At 56.0% G+C, this 23,511-nt stretch overlaps 2 protein-coding genes across 2 annotated transcripts in view; one reads left to right on the forward strand and one right to left on the reverse strand.

Annotated features, from left to right (window-relative positions):
• The window catches only part of ANKMY1 (ankyrin repeat and MYND domain containing 1), a 53,900-nt gene extending 43,266 nt beyond the window's left edge, over positions 1-10,634 (reverse strand). Inside the window, exons 1-5 of the mRNA XM_061122641.1 lie at positions 10,551-10,634; positions 9,900-10,050; positions 8,390-8,576; positions 5,554-5,697; positions 1,251-1,723 (exon numbers count right to left, since the gene is read on the reverse strand). Of these exons, the coding sequence (XP_060978624.1) occupies positions 1,251-1,723; positions 5,554-5,697; positions 8,390-8,576; positions 9,900-10,033 (938 nt within the window). The 5' untranslated portion in view covers positions 10,034-10,050; positions 10,551-10,634. The remainder of the gene's footprint in view (positions 1-1,250; positions 1,724-5,553; positions 5,698-8,389; positions 8,577-9,899; positions 10,051-10,550) is intronic.
• Positions 10,635-17,747: 7,113 nt separating this feature from the next.
• DUSP28 (dual specificity phosphatase 28) lies at positions 17,748-21,218 on the forward strand. Its single transcript, XM_061122643.1, has 2 exons — positions 17,748-18,547; positions 18,741-21,218. Exons 1-2 carry the CDS (start codon positions 17,993-17,995, stop codon positions 18,867-18,869), a joined length of 684 nt encoding a protein of 227 aa, XP_060978626.1. The 5' UTR covers positions 17,748-17,992; the 3' UTR covers positions 18,870-21,218.
• The last annotated feature ends 2,293 nt before the right edge of the window (positions 21,219-23,511 follow it).

Genomic DNA, 23,511 nt, shown 5'->3' on the forward strand with positions numbered 1-23,511 from the left:
TGGGTAGATGGATGGGTGATAGATGGGTAGATGGATAGGTGAATGGATGAGTGAATAGATGGATGGATGGGTAGATAGGTGGATGGATGGATGTGTGGGTGGGTGGGTAGGTGCATGAGTAAATGGGTGGATGGATATGATAGGTGGATAGATAGATGAGTGGGTGGATGGATGGACTAATGGATGGATAAGTGGATGGATGGGTGGGTGGATGGATATGATAAGTGGGTGGATGGACGGATGGGTAGATGGGTGGATATGATAAGTGGGTGGATGGATAGATGGATGAATGGATGGGTAGATGGATGGATAGGTGGATGGATATGATAAGTGGGTGGAAGGATGGATGGGTAGATGGATGGATATGATAAGTGGGTGGATGGATGGATGGATGGATAGATAGGTGGATGGATATGATTAAGTGGGTGGATGGATGGCTGAATGGACAGAAGGATGGATAGGTGGATGGATATGATAAGTGGGTGGATGAATGGATGGATGGGTGGATGGATAGGTGGGTGGATATGATAAGTGCGTGGATGGATGGATGGGTGGATGGATAGGTGGGTGGATGTGATAAGTGGGTGGATAGATGGATGGATGGATGGATAGGTGGATGGGTATGATAAGTGGGTGGATGGATGGATGAATGGATGGATGGATAGGTGAATGGTTATGATAAGTGGGTAGATGGATGGATGGGTGGATGAATAGGTGAATGGATGGGTGGATGGGTAGATGATGTATGCATGAGTAGCATTTGTGTTCACAAAACATGCATTCCAAAATAGTTTACAGATATTTGAGGACAAAGTGTAGGAAAGGGGTTTAAATATTCTTGAAAACTTTAACTTAAAAAATAAGTCTTCCTCAAGTGGCTGCTGACTTCCCCAGGGCCATTGGGGCAGGCGGCGGTGATCTTTGTAGACCAGCAGAGCGCTCCATCTTTCCCCTGCCATCTGTGGAGAAGCCAGAGGCCAAGCCACCGCCCAGCCTCTTCCTGCCCTGCTCCCCCACAGCCCTCAGCACTTGGACAGTGTGTTCCAGCTCCAGGCACAAGCTCCCCCCGCCCTTCGCCACTGGGCTGCATCGGTCAGTCAAACAAGACAAGCCTGACAGCCAGCCAGGACAGCCAAGTTGCGGGGCCAGCCGCCAGAGGCCTTCAGGACCCCCGGCCTGAGTGTGCCCCCATCAGAGGGCAGGAAGGCCATCGAGCTCTGGGGCTGAAGAGAGAGGACGGGCCAGTTTACCTGAACTTGTAAGCCTGCTTCTGGATTCTGACCATCAGAGGGGTCTCGTTTCTGATAAACCAGGGCTCTCCATCATCAACAAACGGAGGGATGTCATTCAGAAAGATGCGGGCATCCAAGTCCTTGCGGAAGGAGGAGGTCATGGGCAGGTGGCTATTGTCAGTCGAGTAGATATAGATTTCCGGAGGCAGAGTGAGGTCGTCATTCAAGAGAAACCGCTTATAGTCGTAGAAGAACGGGTCCCGCCCCTCCTCTAGGCCCCAGTCCATCTTCTCCTCATCCGCGAGGGTGACCTTGGCGGGCGTGTGCGTCAGGAAGCCTGAGAACTCAGGGTAGCTGTGGACGGAGAGGCTGCCGGGGATCTCCACGCACAGCTTGATGAGGTGGTCACGGAACCACAGCCCCACATCCTGGCTGCCGTCCCGATAGGTCTCAACGCCTGGTCCAAATCGCTCATCTGCCTTGTACAGCCCCTGCAGGACGGCACAACGGGGCAGAACAGGTGGCTGGGCAGGGCCTGTGCTCTGCGGCCAGTTTCTTAAATCAGAGGAAGAAAGCATTGTCCTAAGAAATATGTTCCTTCAATCGACAGTTTACTGAGGCTTTGGATGCTCCAGGCCCAAAGCACGGGCATTGGGACAGATGCGTTGTGGGCAGAGGGGCTGCGGGCCCGGGGGCCTTGCGCAGGGAAGCCGGGGATGCTGTGTGCCCCCTGCTCTTCTAACATGGTGAGCCCGGCCCAGGCAGCCACCAGGCTGGGAAGGAGCACGCAGGCAGAGGTGCCGGGCGCCGAGTCAGACACACCCCAGCAGGCGTGAACCGAGGAGGAGGAGTGGTCAGCCTGGCTTGCCTCTAGGCCAGCAGAGCACAGCCACCGCCGGGCTGCTCTGACGATCCTCTGACGCCGGGCGTTGGTGCCCGGTGATGGGTGTGAGGAGCAGGGGGAGCCGGGAGGGTCTCAGTGAGACACCGGGCATCAGTGCCTCCCAACAGCAAGGGACCTGGGACAAGGGTTCTGGCGCGGGGACCACAGAGACCCGGCTTCCTGGGAAGGACGCGCTGCATCTTCCCTGAGATGGTGTCGAAGGATGATGCCTGGAGGTCGCTGGGCAGGCAGAAGTACCGCCCAGCAAAAGCACAGAGGCCTGAAACCCTGGGGACACACACGTCACTCCCCACCCCCTCTCATCTGAGAGCCCCATTCTCGGGAGCTCCCCATTGTCCAGTGTGCCCATGGAGCACCTCTGGCTGCAAGCCTGGGGCTGAGCACTGTGGATGGACAGCCCGGCCCACAAGAAGCTGGCCGGCCAGACCAGGGGGCAGCAGATGAAATGAGGGAGGGAAACGTGTGAGGACCACTGCACGGCACACAGGCTTGGGCTGGGGCCACAGGTGTTTCCAGGAGAAGCTGTGGATGGGCCAGTGACAGGGCGGGACGCGCCATGAGACTCTGAAAGTGGCGGGGTTGGGGGATGGTCCCCCAGGAGCTGTGAGCCTGGGCAGAGAGGCAGGCGTCCTGGGGCAGAAAAGCAGCTGCCCCAGGAGTCCACTTCTAAGAATCTGTCACAGGAAGTAATCCCAGCTCATCAAAGCTGTAATATGTTCACAGCCTTATGTGAACAGCAGATGATGATCCAGGAACCTTGATGGTTCAATAAAGAGGGGCTGTCCACCGGCACTGGCTTTGAAAATTCTGTTCTTAATATGCATTCAATTTTGACCAAACAATCCCGCTTCTAGGAATGCATGCCACAGATCATAGGTGAAAACATGGAATCCGCAGTGAGGAAGGCTGCCTGGTGACGCAGGCCTTCCGGAGCTGCTGGGAGGGGGCAGGGCTGCTGGGACCAGGTGTAACCACAGATGGAGGACAGGGAGGACAGGGTGCCCTCGGGGGAGGAACGTGTGTGCCTGTCTGCCCATCGTTTGTAAATGCAAAGCTAGAACTACAAAGATGATCACCAAGGACCAGGGAGGCTCGAGAAGGAAGAGAAGGGACTCCTGTGGGGGGGACCGTGTTTGATGGATTTGACTTGGGAAAAGCATCAGGTTTTTGCATAATCACAAAATGAAATCAAAACAAGCTTTTAAAAATAGAATGCCAAAAATATGAAAGCAAAATAAAGCAAGTGACTGCAGCTCTGTACCTACGTGGAGGAGGGGGGTGGGGGTGGAGGTGCCCACACCTAGAGGAATTATTTCCTGTGACTGGACCCAGCCTCTCCGGTGGGGCCACCCCGGGGACAGGACGACAGCAAAGGAACCTGAGACTGTTTTTAATCATTAGAGTGGTGCTGATGAGGCTCTGCCCTTTTCTGAAACTGTTATACACAAGTTCAGAGATAAAGCAAGTAGGAAATCTTGTTAGAAACCAAGATTGTTAAGACTAAGAGATAGGCAAACACAGCACCACAGCTGTTGAGTGCCAAGCCCGCACCCCTACATTGGAGCTGGAGATATCAGTATGAACTGATGATGCATTTTCTCACTTAAAAAAGTGTACTTTCAAACAAAAAAGGAAGCAGAGACATGGGTACAGAGAACAATCTAGTGGTCACCAGTGGGGAGAGGGGGAGGGCCCAAAAAAGGGTTGTTGTGGGATTACATGAAATCACAAAATCAAGACTGTGAAACGGTGGGAGGAAATTGTAAAGATCCATAGTAAAGCACTGTGGTGTTGGAGAAGACGCCAGAGAGTCCCTTGGACTGCAAGGAGATCAAACCAGTTAATCCCACAGGAAATCAACCCTGAATGTTGATGCTGATGCTGAGCTGAAGCTCCAATACTTTGGCCACCTGATACAAAGAGTCGACTCATTGGGAAAGACCCTGATGCTGGGAAAGACTGAAGGCAGGAGGAGAAGGGGGCAGCAGACGATGAGATGGTCGGGTGGCATCACCGAATCAATGGACATGAATTTGAGCAAGCTCCCGGAGATGGTGAAGGACAGGGAAGCCTGGCGTGCTGCAGTCCATGGGGTCACAAAGAGTTGGACACAACTTAGCGACTGAACAACAATAGGGTTTTAAAAAATCATTCGGTTTTAAAATGTTTTTTTAAAAAAAGAAAAAAATGTCATATAAATAATCCATGAAAAAAAAAAAAAAGTTTTGAAAGGTGTTCTCTAGATCTGTTATTGAAAAGACCTAAAAATAAAAACTAACCCGTGCAGTGGTGATGAGCAGCCAGACCGTGGCTTCTAAATTCCGCATCCCACTAAAGCAGCCAGACCCCACCGAAAGCAGGGCAGGAAGCGTCTGAGTGAGGCTGGAGCTCCTTGCAGGCGGAACCAGGCCGCTGACGCTTGCGCCCACCCGTCAGTCCTGACATCACGCAACAAAAGACAGCCAGGCAGCTGTCTCCAGACACGACTTCTGATGAAGAGGCAAAGGCTGGGCAGGAGGGGAGTCCCTCCAGCAGATGGAGCTGGAACACCTGGACGTCCCCACGTGGCACAGGAGGGAGCCTCACTTCGCGTGACACACCAACAGTAACGCACACACAGACAGGCACGTAAGAGTCAAAACCATAAGCACAGAGGAAAACGCAGACGTTGAGCTCATGACCTGGCAAAATTATCGGCAAAGACGCAACGGCCGGGCACTGGGGGCAGGAGACCCGCTCCAGAGGGACTGGGGGCGTGCTCCGGGGCTGACGGGACTATTCTGACCCTTGACCATGGGAGTCACCACACAGCACCGTGCTTGTCAAAACTTTCAGAAGTGAAAGTCGCTCAGTCGTGTCCGGCTCTTTGCGACCCCATGGACTATACAGTCCATGGAATTCTCCAGCCAGAATACTGGAGTGGGTAGCCCATCCCTTCTCCGGGGGATCTTCCCAACCCAGGGATGGAACCCAGGTCTCCCGCATTGTAGGCGGATTTTTCACCAGCTAAGCTATGAGGGAAGCCCCAAAACTTTCAGCACTACCCACTAAAGCGGGCGAGTGTTACTGTAATGAATAAGGCCGGGGTGGGGGAGGAATCTGTATTTGCAAAGCCAGGAATGTTCTCCCAGAAAAAGGGAACTTTCAGAACAGCACGTGCGCCAGGAGCCAGTCTATGTGTAGAAAGATAAATGTTTTTGCTGAGCTTACTGCTTCATCTACAGGACACACAGCAACTTGCTGGTAACCCCGGGCCCGTCCTGGGGGACAGAACAATGCCCAGCTCTCGTGTCCTCACTGTGTGTTCATTTTCTTCTCATGCGCCATATTACTGGCACGATCACGATCGCTTAGACTAGGAAAGCCGCTTCTCGTCAGCACACGCAGGACCCAGGAGTGCCCAGGCCGGCCCCTCACCTGGAAGAGCCTCTCCTTCAGGCACATGGCGCCATAGCCCTCCCGGGCGCTGAGGTAGAACGTGCCAGTGAAGCTGGCACCGTCCGGCCACATGTAGGTGCCCAGGCCATGCCGGTGGTCCCGGTAGAACTGCCCGTGGTAGGACTGTGAACAGAGAGCAGGTGGCCGGTCTGTCCGAGGAGTCGCCCCTTACCGCCCCAGAACCTTCCAGAATGCCCTCCCGGCTGAGCCTCTGGGCCTGGGCCACGTGGACCGGGACTGTGGGGCTGCCCTGGGCTCACGAGGGGCGGTCACCGACTCATGCGGAGTGGGCGCCAGGCACACTTGGCCCCCCGGTGGCCATGCTGCCCCGTCTTGGCTCAGGCGTCTGCACTGCCCGGGCTGGGGCACGACCTGTCTCCACGCGTGAGCCCTGGCCCCAGCTGGCCCAGGGAGTGGGGGGCCGCCAGCCCTGGGGTCACCAACCTGACCCTGACTTAAGACCCCTGGCTTCTGAGGCCACGCACATGGGCTGCTCTGTGCTCTGGTCCCGAGCCCCCGGGGCGGGGGCGGGGGGGTCTGATGGAGACACCCCTCCACTGGGACCCCAGGAGGGAGAAAGAACGCAATGTCCATCCCAAGCACTTCTCAGCCGCTAGACCTGACTCTCACGTGTCAGACTGCCGCCTTCCACACCAGAAGCAGGCGGACCAGGTGCTCAAGTCGCTGGTGGTCGTACTCACAGACCCCTCGCCACCCCCCGCACCAGCAGGCCAGTGACTGCCGCCTGCCCAGTGCCCCCTGTCGTCCTCTGGCAAAGGAGACAAGTCCCCACGGGTAGGTGGTGCCCTGACCCCAGCCTCCCTGGCACGAGTGGCCAAGCAGAGGACTCCCACCCCCGGCCCAGCCCTAATTCGCAATTGGCCACAGGACCCATCCCCGAGTCACACCAGTGTCCATGGGGCCTCTTCTCTCTCGCAGGAGGCTGGGACCCCAACACCATCCCCTCTGCTGGATGTCAGGTCAACCTTGGCCGGCCCCAGGGTGGTGGGAAGAAGCATCCTGATGGAGTCACGGGAGCCCCTGGATCCAGCCAAGCCTGGGGCCCCAGGACCCTGGTGACGGGCTTTCCAGGCACCACAGCCAAGAGAGATGTTTTCCGGCTCATCGTTTCACTCCTAGAGTGGCCAGAGCAGGGACACGGAGAGCAGAGAGGCACCAGGCAGGAGACAGCCCATCGTCTGCCCACATCATTTCACTGGAATGATCTGGGGGGCGTACAGTTTACCCAACTGAAAGAAGTCCTGAGTGGCAGACCATCTGTGTAGGCCTGTAGGGAGAACCTAAGCCCTGCTCTTCAGCTTGCCCATAGAAGACGGGGTTTCTGTCCACCCCAGGAGGGCCCTCCCGATCCGTGCTACACACAGACCAGGAGCCTCATCTAACCAGCCCGATGGGTGTGCTGGGGCCCGCTCTTCAAAGACGCTTCCCTCGGCCCCCACACCCTCTCGCCTTCCTACTCCCTCTGGTTCCAGAGCCACCATGGCGGCAGGAGCGTCTCCTCGGAGGACCCAGAGGTCCCCCCAGGTAGTACCGAAGCGGATGCTCCGCTTGCCACCGTCTCCCTGCGCGGGGACATCTGGGGCAGCAGGCCCAGTTGGCGGGCCCCCACCCTCCACAACCGGGAGCTGGGGCTGTCTGACCACTGGACCCCACAGTGTTGGGGCAAAGAGAAGCCAACCGAGGACTAAAGCAGCAGAGGCTGAACAAAAGCAGTGCTGCGTCATCGACGGCACGGACCCTCACACGCCGTGGCAGAAGCTCAGGTCCCAGCCTCTGTCCTCTGCTCTGGGCGTGCAGTCCAGGTGGGACTGGGCTGGGAGCCCTGAAGCTCCACCTGCGCCTGCAGCTGCTCCTGCCGCCCCGCCCTGCCCCCACCACTCCCCAGGCTCCAGCCCAAGACCCCTGCGCACCTCCTCCCCTCTCGTCCCTGAGCCGGGAAAGCTAAGCGCAGGAGGTCAGGGACTGGGTGAGGTACCCAGGCTGGGGCACCAAAACCAAGCAAACAGGGCCCCTGCGTGGAGAAGCGGGACAGAGCCGGGACCCCTCGCAGCCCCAGGGAGCCTGTGCCAGCCAGTGCCCGTCTCTCAGCAGGGCTTCGGGGCCAGGGGTCCTGCCTTCTGGGTCCCCTGGGCTCCCCCAGATGCTTTTGTAGCCCCCCAGATGCAGCCCTGCATTGCCTCCAGACAGTTTTTATGACTTGTAAGGAAAGACCAGGGCAAGCAGCGCGGAACCGCCAGCAGTGCAATTGCGTCTGGCGGGGAGGGACCCGCACACCGTGGGGAGCCTTGGGAGCCCAGCCCACCGAGGGAGGCGCACTAAGCCCGCAGGCCGGGCACACCCCAGCTTGGCCACATGCGGCTGCTTCTCCCCCCGGGGACACCAGGTGGCGCCAACAGCTCCTGCCACGGCCCCTCAGTGTCCCTATGGTCCCCAAACTCTGCCTACCGCGGGCGCACAGAAGCACGCGTTCACTGTGTCTTTAAGAAGATCCATTTCTTCTGCTTGAGCTTAAATACAAGACAGTGTCACCAGTATAAATAAACAATTCACTGCAGTAGTTCACAATTGAAAAAAACAAATTTGCCTAGATTAAGAATTTATCTTCTGGAGTCACCCTTTCCCAAGCTGAAGCCTGGGAACACCAGGTGAACCTCGGACGTGATCTCAGGAGTCTCCCTGGGTGCTGCTCACACAGGGACGTTCGCCTAGCCTCCTTCCGGATCCACAAGCTCACAGCACACGCCTCTTGAGAGAGGCGGGCCAGGGCTGGCCGAGAGGGAGGACTGGCCATTACCTCGCCCGTGGGCCAGGAGAACTCTCCGTATCCCAGCTTCATGTCCAGCCCGAACTCCCCTTGGTAGACGCAGCCGTCCTGCCACTCCTGCATGCCCCGGACCAGCTGGATGTAGGCCCCCTTCAGGTCCTGCTCCTTGAGCGGGCCCTCGGCCTCCTCTTCCTCCTCTGGGGCCTCCGGGAGGAGCCTAGGGAGAGGAAGGGGGCGGGGAGGGGAGCCCGATGCCGAACGAAGGTCTTGAGGGCCACCAAGTCCCGAGAACCGCACACCGTCGTGCTTCGACCGACAACCCCCAAGGCTGAGCGGGCAGCTGTCCCTGCTCTCCAGGGAGGGGAACTGAGGCACCGGGGCACAGAGCATGCTCAGGGTCATGCAGGAAGTGGAGAGGGCAGTAAGTGTGCGGCTGTCTGACAAGGCTGAGGGCTGCTGTGCCCTCTGCCGCCCAGGGCAGCCCCACTGCCCGCGATCCGATGGCTGCCCCACCCCAGCTGTGCCCTGGGGAGGGGGGAGCTTGTCTGGAACCAATGGCTGTGCACTGGGGGGCTGGGTGGGGGCCTTGTCTGGAACCCGACAGCTGCCCCACTCCAGCTGTGCCCTGGGGGTGGGGGGCTCATCTGGGGGCCTCTCTACTTGGCTTGACATTCCATCTGGACAAGGACAGCGAGCTTCAGGCCTGAGGGGATCCAAGAGCAGCTTGAGAAACAGCAAGCCAATCACCAAGATGGACATGGGAGGATGCTGGCAGGGGTGGGCGCAGAGCAAGGGGCAGAGCATGCACCAGGGCAGGTTGCCTCTTTGTTGCTCTTACTGTCTCAAAGTACACATCCTGACTTAAAGTGGGCCCGAGCCTAGACCATCACACACACCCCCACCTGTCTCCCAACTCTAAAGGGCTCTCTGGGGTGCTGCAGTGGGGCATCTCTGTGCTGGCTGGCGTGCACACACATGGGAGCCCTCAGGCTCTGAGCCCCTCCACCAGCTGGCCCTCAGATGCCAGCTGTGAGCCACAGACACTTTAACAAAGCACCTGCCCGACAGCAAAGGGCTGCAGCTGCTGTGAACATGTGGTTATTTGTCTAAATAACCACATGGAAGGATAGAGACCCTCATGCAACAATGATAAAGTCTGGGGGCTCAGAACTGGTTTGTTTCCCTTTTTCTTACCTGTAGCTGTGGGTTGAATTGTGTTCCTTCCCATGCACCCCGCACCCCAAATTCATATGTCAGAATTCTAACTCCCAGGGCCTGGCTGTGTGACTGTGTTTGGAGTCAGAATCTTCACAGACGCTGTCTCCAAATAATCACTTTATGTAAATAATCAAGTTAGAGGTCATGAGAGTGGGCTCTAGCCCAGTGTGACTGAGGTCCTTATATCAATAAAAGGGGAAGTCTGGACGCAGGGAAATTCACGGAGAGAAGACGAAGTGAAGACTCAGAGAGAGGACAGCCGTCTACAAGCCAAGGAGAGGGGCCAGCCCGATTCCACACTCTCGCGGGAGGGCTCCCACACCTTTTGGCGCCGAGCATGGAGCTCTTTAGGGTCCCGGCAGCCGCAGGCACGCTGCCGCCCTCCTCCACTTGGTTTTCAGAATTGCCAACCTCTGGGACCTTGTCATGTGGGACCAAGGAAGAACGATATTCCATGACTCTCCTCTTTGAACCTGGAAGCAAAGTCAGGGAATCACATTCTCCCTCGGGGTTCCTGGCGGGCGCTCAGACCACCGACAGCACTGCGCGCCTCAGAGAAACAAGGACCCCTACCCTAACACGGCGGACGCCCGGATCCTGTTGGAACGCCACCCCCGCCCCGCCCCGTCCCAGGGAAACCCCCTCCAACGCCCGAGGGTGTCCCTGAAACCAAGGAAGACAGCCTGGGCCACCCTCCCGCGACCTTAAATTAGGGCCACGTTTTGGGCCACAGACAGCGGGCCCCTCCTCCCCCCGAGGGCTTCGGGAGACGCGGCGGCGAGGACACGGTCCCCACGCAAGCCCGCACAGAAAACAGCCTCTCACGCACGTAGGGCCCCAAACCTCCTCTCCGCCCCTCCCAGGGAGAACGGCGGTCCGGGCCCAGGGGGCGTGGGGCCCACGCGCCGGCTCCCCGCCGCCACCTCCGCGGACCTCGGGGATGCCCCCGCTCATCCCCCTAACAGGGCCGCACCGAAGCTCAGAGAGTTCTCACCGACCGCACAGGGTCCGCGCAGGGATGTGGCCAACGCAGCGCAGCCGCGCCGGCCAGCCTGCACTCTGCACCGCTCAGGGTGCAGAAGAGTCAGGTTTCCCTGGAGACCGGACCACCGCCCACGTGCCCGGGTTCCGCCAATCCCCGCGCCAGGCCACGCCACGCCCCAGGGCCACACCCCCTGGCTCCTGGCCATGCCACGCCCCTCCAGGGCCACACCCCCTGGCGTCCCGGCGGGGCAGGGCTCCACGCTGTGACCTCACAGAGACCCCGCCCCAGCGCCCGCTCCCGCTCCCCGTCGAGACCCTCAGCCCAGGCTTGCTGAGCCCGGGTCGGCCGTCTCCACTAGGACACCCATCTCGAGGTCAAGAGGGGCACGGTGGGTCGGCCTCTGGATCAAGCCTCCCTGACTCCAGAGCCAATTGGTGGCTCTGTTAGTGTTTATGGAAGGCACCGAGCTCACAGCCTGGTGGGGGGACAAGATCGGGGGCAGCCGGGGTCACGGGGGAGCCTTTACGGGGAGAAGGTGCCTAGGTATAGTTTCGCGGGATGAGTAGGAGCTCTCAGAACAGAAGCGAGCACATTTCAAGGAACTGGACTAGAAGCAGCCGGGAACAGCGCGAGGGCTTTCCGCGGCTTCCTGGACAGAGGAGGGGTCTCTGGAGGTGCAGACCACCCCTTCTTAGGACAGTGGAAAGGGATGACAACAGCTGATGCCCTGGCCGCCCCCGCGAGCTGCAGTGGCCCGAAGGCGGCTGTACCCGGACCCCAGGGTTCGGGGGTCGCTCCCCCCACCCTGCAGTCTGTCTCCCAATTCATCTCTTCTCCCCTCGGCCCCTCAGCACCACCTGGGCTCCTAGAGCCCTTCTCTACCTCTTAATCCTTCCCCTCACGTCCCCTCTTTGCCCTGCTCCAGCTATCACTTGTGAAGCTGAGCAGAGACAAACAGAGCCACCTTTAAAATTTGTTTCTGAAAAGAGAAAGAAAAAGTCACCTAAAACTTCCTGTCAGAGTTCCAAAGAATAGCAAGGAGAGATAAGAAAGCCTTCCTCAGTGATCAATGCAAAGAAATAGAGGAAAACAATAGACTGGGAAAGACTAGAGATATCTTCAAGAAAATTAGAGATACCAAGGGAACATTTCATGCAAAGATGGGCTCAATAAAGGACAGAAACGGTAGGGACCTAACAGAAATAGAAGATATTAAGAAGAGGTGGCAAGAATACACAGAAGAACTGTACAAAAAAGATCTTCACGACCCAGATAACCACGATGGTGTGATCACTCACCTAGAGCCAGACATCCTGGGATGCGAAGTCAAGTGGGCCTTAGAAAGCATCATTACAAACAAAGCTAGTGGAGGTGACGGAATTCCAGTTGAGCTATTTCAAATCCTGGAAGATGATGCTGTAAAGTGCTGCACTCAATATGCCAGCAAATTTGGAAAACTCAGCAGTGGCCACAGGACAGGAAAAGGTCAGTTTTCATTCCAATCCCAAAGAAAGGCAATGCCAAAGAATGTTCAAACTACCACACAATTGCACTCATCTCACACAGTAGCAAAGTAATGCTCAAAATTCTCCAAGCCAGGCTTCAGCAATATGTAAACCGTGAACTTCCAGATGTTCAAGCTGGTTTTAGAAGAGGCAGAGAAACAAGAGATCATTGCCAACATTCACTGGATCATCAAAAAAGCAAGAGTTCCAGAAAAACATCTGTTTCTGCTTTATTGACTATGCCAAAGCTTTTGACTGTGTGGATCACAATAAACTGTGGAAAATTCTCAAAGAGATGGGAATACCAGACCACCTGACCTGCTTCTGAGAAACCTGTATGCAGGTCAGGAAGCAACAGTCAGAACTGGACATGGAACAACAGACTGGTTCCAAATAGGAAAAGGAGTACGTCAAGGCTGTGTATTGTCACCCTGCTTATTTAACTTATATGCAGAGTACATCATGAGAAACACTGGGCTGGAGGAAGCACAAGCTGGAATCAAGATTGCCGGGAGAAATATCAATAACCTCAGATATGCAGGTGACACCACCCTTATGGCAGAAAGTGAAGAAGAACTAAAGAGCCTCTTGATGAAAGTGAAAGAGCAGAGTGAAAAAGTTGGCTTAAAGCTCAACATTCAGAAAACTAGATCATGGCATCTGGTCCCATCACTTCATGGCAAATGGATGGGAAAACTGTGGCTGACTTTATTTTTCTGGCCTCCAAAATCACTACAGATGGTGACTGCAGCCAGGAAATTAAAAGACGCTTACTCCTTGGAAGGAAAGTTATGACCAACTTAGACAGCATGTTAAAAAGCAGAGACACTACCTTGTCCACAAAGGTCTGTCTAGTAAAGGCTACGGTTTTTCCAGTGGTCATGTATGGATGTTAGAATTGGACTATAAAGCTGAACGCCGAAGAATTGATGCTTTTGAACTGTGGTGTTGGAGAAGACTCTAGAGAGTCCCTTGGACTGCAAGGAGATCCAACCAGTCCATCCTAAAGGAGATCAGTCCTGAGTGTTCATTGGAAGGACTGATTTTGAAGCTACAACTCCCATACTTTGGCCACCTGATCCGAAGAGCTGACTCATTTGAAAAAAACCCTGATGCTGGAAAAGATTGAGAGCAGGAGGAGAAGGGGACGACAGAGGATGAGATGGTTGGATGGCATCACCGACTCAATGGACATGGGTTTGGGTGAACTCCGGGAGTTGGTGATGGACAGGGAGGCCTGGCATGCTGTGGTTCATGGGGTCGCAAGAGATGGACACGACTGAGCGGCTGAACTGAACTGAACTGTTGTGGGTTGAGCAGTGGTCCCCCCGCCCCCCGGCCCCACAAATGATAAACTGAAGTCCTAACCCCTGAGAATGAGCCTTATTTGGAAATAGTGTCTTTACAGATGTAATTGAGTGAAGACCAAACAACTGGTGTCCTTACAAGGACAGGGGGATTTGCAGACAAAACACAGAAAAATATATTTCTGTTTTTGAAGCCTACTGGTTGGTTGTGATGCTTTGTTACATTCAGCTCAGTTCAGTTCAGGTGCTCAGTTGTGTCTGACTCTTTGTGACCCTATGGACTGCAGCACGCCAGCCTTCCCTGTCCTTCACCATCTCCTGGAGCTTGCTGAAACTCATGTCCATCGAATTGGTGATGCCATGCAACCATCTCATCCTCAGTCGTCCCCTTCTCCTCCTGCCTTCAATCTTTCCCGGCATTAGGGTCTCTTCCAATGAGTCAGTTCTTCACATCAGGTGGCCAAAGTATTGGGAGTTTCAGCTTCACCATCAGTCCTTCCAATGAATATTCAGGACTGATCTCCTTTAGGATGGACTTGTTTGATCTTCTTGCAGTCCAAGGAACTCTCAAGATTCTTCTCCAACACCACTTCAAAAGCAGTTCTTTGTTACATTGATTCTAGGAAACTCACATGCTGTGCTGTACTCTGTTGGTCCCAACTCTTTGAGACCCCACAGACTGTAGTCTGCCAGGCTCCCTGTCCATGGGATTGCCCAGGCAAGAATACTGGAGGGGGTTGCCATCCCCTCCTCCAGGGGATCTTCCCTGTCCAGGGATGGAACCAGCATCTCCTGCACCTCCTGCGTTGCAGGCAGATTCTTCACCACTGAGCCACTGGGGAAGCCCCAGGCAACTCACATGAAAGACTTTATAAACAACAGGTAACAGTATTTTTTAGCAAACCTTACAATTTCAGAAGACTGACAAAGCAATTCTAAATACTAACATGTGGCCACAAAGGAAAAGGTGTTCTGGGAGCTTCTAGAAACTGGAAAAAACAATATAAAACGCTGAAATGTTGTTTATGTTCATAAGAATATGTGCACTGGTATTTTTAAAAAAACAAAGATTAAAAAGCCTTATTTCCATAAATTGATACAAATCCTACAATGATACTAAAGAATATATCCAAAAAGAAAATTTTCATAGGAACAATACGTTAATATTCATTGACAATATTCAAGAATAATAGTTTTTAAAGTTTTTGGTGAATTGGTAAACTTGATAAAAATTCAGCAAACTGACCTTTAGGACGACTGGCTTTCAGCATGTTAGTTGCTCATGTTACCAGTCACAGTGTTTGCAAACCTGAAAATGCTGGCTGAACCTATCATAGTTATGAAATTCAGTGAAGTATGACTAATGACATGTGGATGGGGAAGCAGAGTTATGTTTCTATTAAAATTCAGCTGAAGGCTTGGAAAAGTCAACAAAAGTCACTTTATAAAACTGCAATCAAATTAGATGCATGTGAGACAACTGTAAAGGATTTACGGGGGAAAAAATCTTTTAAAAAATTCCAAAAGGATTCTTTCGGCAGATTGTTTCTCAAGTGCTTTTAAGTTCACAGGAAGAAAGGAAGGGAAACTGGAAGGCACAGCCCGGAGCCAAGTGCGCTATGAGCAAAGCCTCTGCTGACCCAGAGAGAAAAGCTTTAAGTGGCTTTTCTTTTTTTTAAGTGGCTTTTTATATTGACCAAATCATGCTTAGATTTTTGTCTTGTATCAGAATCACTGGAGCGCATGGTAACACGTAGCTTCCTGCGTCTCACTCCTAGAGCTTCTGGTTCAGCAGGTCCGGACTAGATAGACCCTGAGAATGTGCATTCCTACCATGTTCCCAGATGCTGCTGAAATTTAGACCACACTTTGAGAACCACTGGGCCAAGGCCTAGTGGGCAGCTGGTTTCAACTGAAAAAAATGCCCAACCTGAGAACCTTGAGTTACGTTTTCAGTTCAGTTCAGTCGCTCAGTCGTGTCCAACTCTTTGCGACCCCATGGACTGCAGCACACCAGGCCTCCCTGTCCATCACCAACTCCCGGAGTTTACCCAAACGCATGTCCATTGAGTTGGTGATACCATCCAACTGTCTCATCCTCTGACGTCCTCCTCTCCTCCTGCCTTCAATCTTCCCCAGCATCAGGGTCTTTTCCAATGAGTTAGTTCTTCACATCAGGTGGCCAAAGTGTTGGAGTTTCAGCTTCAGCATCAGTCTTTCCAATGAATACTCAGGACTGATTTCCTTTACAACCCACTAATGGATCCTGCCGACCTGCTGAATCAGGACCAACATTCAGAAACTCAATGCTTTAAAAAGTGTATTCTGGCTGCAGTGAGAAAGGCTAGAAGGCTCCCTGCACGAGTATGGTGTCAAGTCCAGAAGAGTGTCCTGTAAACAAACATAGCAATCAAGGGAGAGAATGGACTTGAGATACTCAGCATGAATTGTTACCCATTCATTAACTCAAGGTGGTGAAAGGAGTGTGAGGTTATCAGTTAAATGGCCTTGGAACAGAAAACTCATCTCAGACATCCAACAACAAAGGATGACTGGCTGGCTCAGGAAACCAGAGTCCAGAAGCTGGAGGCTCTTCAGGTTTGGTTTGCTTCAGTACCCAAGTGTCATTGAGGATGGTTTCTTCCATGTGGTTTCATCCAAGGCTGGTTTCCCTTTGTGGTCACAAGGACAGGACAGGTTTCCAAGCCCCTCTCCCATCTTTGGTTCATGAAAAAAAGTGAAGTCGCTCAGTTGTGTCCGACTCTTTGTGACCCCATGGACGGTAGCATACCAGGCTCCTCCATCCATGGGATTTTCAAGACAAGAGTACTGGAATGGGTTGCCATTTCCTTCTCCAGGGGATCTTCCCAACCCAGGGATCAAACCCGGGTCTCCCAGTTGTAGGCAGACGCTTTTACTGCCTGAGTCACCAGGGAAGTCCTCCTTGGTTCCTATGACAGCCCAAACCCTGTCCTAAAGCAATCATGGGGATAGATGTCACTGACTGGAGTGTCATCAGAAGCCTGATTCTGGAGCTGGGCGACCAGTACTCCCACCTAGCTGGATGGCTCCTGTGAACTCTGGGGAAATGGGAGATGAGAATCCCATTCAGGAAAAGTCAGAATCCCTCCTTAGGGCACAGAAAGGGACATGGATGCTGGGAAGTAGGTGATGTCTGGACCTACAGCCAGTGAAGACCTGGTTACAGACCAACATTTCAATCTTCAGCTCAAGAGAGAGCACCAGGTAGCAAAAAATATCTGACAGTTACCAAGCTTGGTAGCTTTGGCTGGAATGGAGAGAATTGAGGTCACCCAGAAAGACTGCAGAGGTTCATTTTACGAGTAGTGTGTGTTCATATGTGTGTGTGGGGGGGGGGGGGTAGGGATGTACTAGAGCAGTGGTCTCCAACCTTTTCGGCACCAGGGACAAGTTTCATGGAAGATAAGTTTTCCATGGGCTGGGGTTGGGGGTTTGTTTGGGATGATTCAAGCACATTACATTTCTTGTGCCCTTTATTTCTAACCTAATGCTGCCACTGAGCTGATAGGAGGTACTGGCCCATAGGCCAGAGGTTGGGGATCCCTACACTGGAGAAAAATTTCTGGTCCAACAGATTGAAAATCAGAAATGTTTCAATATTATTAGAATAGAATTGAAACACCAATAACTAGATGCATACACAACTGCAAGACAGCTAATTTTCAGTGAAACCGGCCCCTGAAAGACACTGGACATCAGAAAAATTTGTTGAAGACGTCTTCTTAAGTGGAAACTTTAAGTGGAAACTTAAAGAAACTCTTTAAAGCTACAGTAATAACCCAAAAAAGAGGAAAAATCACAGAAATACTTGTCTATGAAAAATGGAAATGCTAAAGGTAAATAGCTTTATTTTATATATCCATGTTTTACAATAAAATAAAATGCAGAAATGACACAGAGTGATTTATTAGGAAGCAGAGAACATAAAGGAATAAACATAAAGCTGTACTAAGGGGAAGGACTGATGCTGAAGCTGAAACTCCAATACTTTGGCCACCTGATGCAAAGAACTGACTCGTCTGAAAAGACCCTGATGCTGGGAAAGATTGAAGGCAGGAGAAGGGGACGACAGAGGATGGGGTGGTTGGATGGTATCACTGACTGGATGGACATGAGTTTGAGTAGGTCCAGGAGTTGGTGATGGACAGGGAGGCCTGGCGTGCTGCAGTCCATGGGGTCGCAAAGAGTTGGACACGACTGAGCGACTGAACCGAAGGGGCATCTCACCAGGTAAATGCGCTTGTAAGAGAAGTAATGACTGGTCAGTGCCCAGATGAGACTCTGCGATAGGGCCCTGGCTCAGCGCGTCAGCCACAACCTGAGAAGCCGGCCGCCCGCTGCCCGACCCAGCTGGAACCCTCACGGTGCAACAGGACCGCGAGGGCGAAGCTCTCAGACCTCGCGCCTCTCAGCCAGCCCGGGTCTGGCCTCCAGCACAGGTGAGGGCTTATTCAAGCCAGGAACCTGAACCCGCCCACATGTCTGCGGCCAATCAGACTCTCCCGATGACCACGCTAACGGCCGCACCCCCACCGCCAGCCAATCAGAGGAGGCCTCGCCCGCTCAGACCTGGCCAATGAGGCGGCGGCCAGGGCCTTTTGGGCGTGGCCGCTCCCGCACACCCACCCCGGGGGCCTGCCCCGGGATGGGGAGGGGCGGCCTGAGGGACCCGGGGGCGTCGGCCGGCCACCCGACTGCCCAAAGTAAGACTCCCGGGCCGGGCGCCCGGGAGCCGGCCATGGACCCGGCACAGGCCGGACGGCGCGCGGACGCCACGGCGTCCCCGCCGCCTTTCGTGCGCGTCGCCCCCTCGCTCTTCCTCGGGAACTCGCGCGCCGCGGCCGCGTCGGAGCGGCTGGCGCGCGCGGGCGTCACCCTGTGCGTCAACGTCTCGCGCCAGCAGCCCGGCCCGGGCGCGCCCGGCGTCGCCGAGCTGCGCGTGCCCGTGTTCGACGACCCGGCGGAGGACCTGCTAGCGCACCTGGAGCCCACCTGCGCCGCCATGGAAGCCGCGGTGCGCGCCGGGGGCGCCTGCCTCGTCTACTGCAAGAACGGCCGCAGCCGCTCGGCCGCCGTCTGCACCGCCTACCTGATGCGTCACCGCGGCCTCAGCCTGGAGCGGGCCTTCCGGGTAGGGCGGGACTTCCGGCGGGGAGCGGCAGGACCTTCCGGGAGCGGCGGGCTCCACCGCCTGGGGAGACACTTCCGGGCGGGGCGGGGCGCGCCCATGGGGGCGGGGCCTCCGGGCGTTGGTGGGGGCGGGGCGTCTGTGGACCTCGCGGGGAGTGCTGCGCGGGGGTCTAGCCGCAGCCTCTTCTTTGCAGACAGTGAAGAGCGCCCGCCCAGTTGCCGAGCCCAACCCGGGCTTCTGGTCCCAGCTCCAGAAGTACGAGGAGGCCCTGCAGTCGCGGTCCCTCCTGCCCAGGGAGCCCTCGGGCCCGAGTGAGCCCTGAGCATTCAGCCCTGGAGGACGACCAACCAACCCCAAAGTAGGACGCTCGGGGGTCTCCTGCATCCTCGAGGTGGGAAGATGTAGTGCATGCACTGACGGGAGGCTGGGCCGTCCTCTCCTGCCTCACGTCCCACGGAGTTTTTATTTTCTGCAGCTTCCCAAAGCTCTCTGTCCCCGCTTGATGGTAGTGTAGGGGTATGTCCGCAGAGAACTGGGGAACCGTTCCTCCCCTGGTCCTCAGGTTTACTAGACAGGGCTTGATCAGGAACATCAAAACCACTCGGGGAAACTGAGCCAGAAAGACATTTACTACGGAGAGGTGGAGGGCGGGGAGCCAAGGTCAGGAGATGGGGAAACCACAGGAGTCACGAGGGCCTGCCACCCTGCCCCTGGCTTCCTTCCACATTCGAGCCTGCCACCAGCTCAGGCCACCGTGGCTTTCCGAAACAGACTCGGAGCTGCTGTGCCACACAGGTGCGGGTTCGAGGCTCTGTGACAGACTCAGCTTGGGCTCCCTTGGGGCTCTCGGTGCTCACACCCACTTCCTACCTTACTGACCTTCCAGTTTTGGCCAAGGTCAGGCCCAGACCACACTGACCACCCATGTGTCTGAGTGCACTGATTACTCTGGTTCAGAGGCACCTCATCTGGGCATCCTACAGCCTGAAGACTATACTAGAAAATTAATCACCCTCAACACTCCCTAAATAAGATAAAGGGGAGAGAGTAAAGGAAAAAAGGGATAATACATGAATTGCAGATGATGTAGTCCCCGGTTAACACAAGTGTACAGATAACAAAATAATGGATAAAATACCGCAGTTGGTGTTTATCATTTCCCTTGACCCTCAGCCACTGCCTCAGGTCCTGGTCCTCCCAGTGGGGTGTGTGGCGCCTTCATCTCGAAGGGCCGAGTGGTCCCGCCTACACTGTGCTGTGCCCTCCATGGTCTCCTGCACAACCCGGGAGTCCTGAGCGGCGTGAGCGCAGTACCCCAAGTCCCAGCACAGCAAAGCCCTGCTGCCCCTTCAGAGTCAAGGTCGGGGAGTTTCCTGGAGGTCTAGTGGTTAGGATTCGGCGTTTTCACTGCTGAGGCCTGGGGTCAGTCCCTGGTTGGGGAACTAGGATCCTGCAAGCTGCACAGCAACCCCCCCCTCAAAAAAAGTGTCAGTCATTGAGCAGAGCAACTCTGATGTGTGCCTTGAGGACCCCCACTGGCTAAGCGGGGTCTCAGCCTCCGTCCAGGTGTGTCCCAGACGGAAGCATCCTACCTGCAGATGAAAACCTCTGACCAAGCAGGGCCCAAAGGGTGAAGCTTGGGAGCCTGCACTGTGAGCGAGGCCCTGGGGCGGCTGTGAAGGGGCCTCGTCCTCCCCAGCCTTCCTGCTCCTGCTCTGCCAGCGCGATGGCCCCTGGCTCAGAGCATGCCCCACCCCCTGCAGGTCAGCAGTGGCGCCCATCTCTAAGAGCCATAGCCCTCGTCATAACCCGACTTCTGCCCCCTTTATGGAGGGCTCGCCAGCTGCCGCCCAGTCCCCGCAGGCCCCTCACAGCTCATGTTGCTTTCCCATCTACCTGTAAACAAGCGCCTGCCGTTGTCTCCGCGTGGCAGGTGAGGCCGCTGCGGCTCCATCTGTGCCCTCAGGCGAGCTGAGTGGTTTGCCCAGCTGGGAGGTCTACAGCCAGGACCTGAGCCCAGATCTTTTCCCTGTGTGCTCGTGGTACCCTTGCTGCACACCCCCTGACCTGCTGACGTGGCCTTGGGTGACACGGGTGCAGGGGTGTCAGAGCCCGGGTCAGGCTTTGGTCTCCCAGCTCCAGTCGGAGAACCGTCCACGTCTGCCTGCCGCTAGAGGCCAGGCATGCCTCGGACCTCTGTCCCAGGGACAGTACAGCCCCCACCTGACCCCCACGGGCCTCCTGGAAGCCCTCCCACTGCCGTGTCCACCCGCTAACAGATGAGGCCAGGGACCCGCTCCCCTCCCAGTGCCCGCACACTTTAACAGGGGCACCCAGTCTGTGTCCATCGGGAGAAGGCTGGGTGCAGGCGCTTCCGCCCACCAAGCCAGTCAGGATTGGACCATCCACAGGCTGGTGTATGGGGCTTCCCTGGCGGTCCAGTGGTTAAGACTGCACCTTGCAATGCAAGGGACACTGGTCCAGGATGATCCCACATCCCGCGGGGCAGCAAAGCCCGTGCGCCACAGAACTGCGGAGGCCTGCGCTTTACAGCCTCTTCTCCACAAGAGAAGCTACTGCAGTGAGAAGCCCACACACCGCAAGAAGAGCAGCCCCCGCCAGCACGACTCAGCAGCAGCAAAGGCCCACCACGGTCAAAAAAAATAAAATAATTTTTAAAAAAAGCTGGTGTATGAAAATTCCTATGGGAGAAACCCCAGCCTCCAGCAGTCCCAACCTCCCGGCTCCTCTCCCCCAGGTGGACTGGGGGAGGAGGGTACATTGCACCCTGGACCTCTGTCAGCAAAGCAGCGCCCCCGACCCCCAACACCGAAGGCACCGTCCTCCGCTGGACAGGGACGAGGTGGAGAATGGAGACGACCGCTGGGCCCTTCACAGTTCACAAGTGCCTTGGTGGGCTGCCTTTAGTGCTGCGAAACATGTTTGCTCCTTCAGACTGACTGGTGTTGGTTCCTTATAAAAACGTGGGGTGGAAGGCACGGCCCAGGGAGGAGCTAACAGCTCCTCCGGACCTACACGACTGCACCTACCCCACCGGTCCTGTGTGTGAGACAGGCCACCGGGAGGTGCCCAGGGCCCTCCAGGAGAGAAAGGACGAGACCCAACCCCTGCTCTTGAAGGCCAGGGCAGCAGGAGGGCAAGAAGCCCCCTGAGGTTAACTTGGCCTGTGCAGGGGGCTGGCAGATGTGCCTGCAGGGGCTTAGGGCAGGCCGGTGTGGGTGCCCGCACACAGTCCTTGATGGTCTTCCAGCTCCAGCCCCATTGGCTGGGAGAATTTTAAGGATGGCTCCAAAAGGCTGCTCACGCTGGGAGTGCCATCTAAAACACTCTGCCCTTGGCCTCTGGGCAGGCGCTGGGCCCCCTAAAGGCACTGAGGACTGATCAGACCCAGTTCTCCCCCATCTTGAGTCTCGGATGCAGGGCTGAACCCCTTCCTCTAAGTGGCTGGTGAGTTTGGGGTGGGGGCCCCGACAGGAGCTTGTGTCCCCGAGGCTAAAATGACACACAGGGCAAGTTGAAGAGATGCCTCAGTGCGGGTGCTGACTCCGTGAACATGGGTCCTCAGCTCGGCCGTCCCACCCTGCCCGCCCCCCAGCCCCCAGTGGGGAAGGCAGGCAGGATCACAAGAGTGACAGATGGAGACACTGAGTCCAAAGCGATTAAACACCCCTCAGGGATGCCATCGAGGTCGAGTGAAGCGTGCATCAGGCCCCAGCTGTGCCACAGACACGGAGCAGGGAGAGCGGTGGGTAGGACTCCAGGCCAAAAGGTCCCGTCTCCCTGAGGACCTCAATTCTCCCACGATGATGAGAGCAACACCTTGGCGGCCCCTCTCGTTCGTGGCTTTGAACCAGCATTTGACCAATGCTGGTCTCTGAGCATCCTCACTGGTCTCCAGCCACCCCTCAGGCCCAAGTGTCTGGACGGGCCTGGGCGAGAGTGGAGTGACAGGCTGGCCAGGTCTCGTGACTGCCCAGCATTCACCACCTAAACAATCATCCTCCAGGGCCTGGACAGCCCTGAAGGCAGCAGAGTCCAACAGGACTTTCTCTGATGATGAAATACCTGCTCTGTCCAGTATGGTGCTACTAGCCTGTTGCATGCATGCTTGCTCAGTCGTGTCCAATTCTTTGCAACACCATGGACTGTAGTCCACCTGGCTCCTCTGTCCATGGGATTCTCCAGGACCTGAACCCTGAAATAGGTTGTCATTCCCTTCTCCCGGGGAACTTTCCGACCCAGGGATCAAACCTGCATCTCCTGTACTGGGGGGCAGATTCTTTACCACTGAGCCACCAAGGAAGCCCCACTAGCCTGACATGACCCTCCAAACACACATGGAGACCCTGAAATAGGGCTAGTGCAACGGAGAACCTGAACTTCTAATTCTATTTAATTTCAATCTAAGAAGCCTCATACATCTGAGGGTACAGTCTCAAGGTTCCAGAGCCACCACCATGCCCCACATGGCACATAACACAGACCACTGGTCTCACAGGGGAACGGGTCAGGGTGACGGGAATCACTGCATTTTTCTCCAGGCCCGAGGTTCTGGAACGGACGAGTAACACTTCCCTGACCCAGGTGTCCCAGCAGTGGGTGCCCGAGGAACCTCCAGCGCGCCCGGGTCCCCACGCCTTCCCCTTCCTCCAGCCCAGTGCCGGCGCCACCTGCACACAGCGGCCGCGCCGGCCCCACGCATCGCACCTGGTTCACGGTCGCAGCCCAGCGCACAGCGCCCCCGGGCCCACGCACAGCGCCCCCGGGCCCACACAGGCTTACGGCCCCCAGCCGCGCTGTCAGCCCTCCGGCTCCTCGGTTTCCCCACTCACTGAGCCGCGGGCGCCCCGGCCCCCCGCGCACGGCGCCCCCGGCCCCGCGTCCCCAGCGGCCCGGTCTCCCCGCGCACAGCGCCCCCGGCGGCGGCGGCCGAGCGGAGCCGG

The sequence above is a fragment of the Dama dama genome, chromosome 20, assembly GCF_033118175.1.
Source record: "Dama dama isolate Ldn47 chromosome 20, ASM3311817v1, whole genome shotgun sequence".
Taxonomy (NCBI): Eukaryota; Metazoa; Chordata; class Mammalia; order Artiodactyla; family Cervidae; genus Dama; species Dama dama.

What these genes read in the sequence shown, in the direction of transcription:
- DUSP28 (XM_061122643.1), top strand. Translation starts at nt 17,993, where the DNA reads ATGAGGCGGCGGCCAGGGCCTTTTGGGCGTGGCCGCTCCCGCACACCC. An exon ending in GCCTGGAGCGGGCCTTCCGG is followed by an intron (nt 18,548 to 18,740) that starts GTAGGGCGGGAC and finishes TCTTCTTTGCAG; the next exon opens with ACAGTGAAGAGCGCCCGCCC.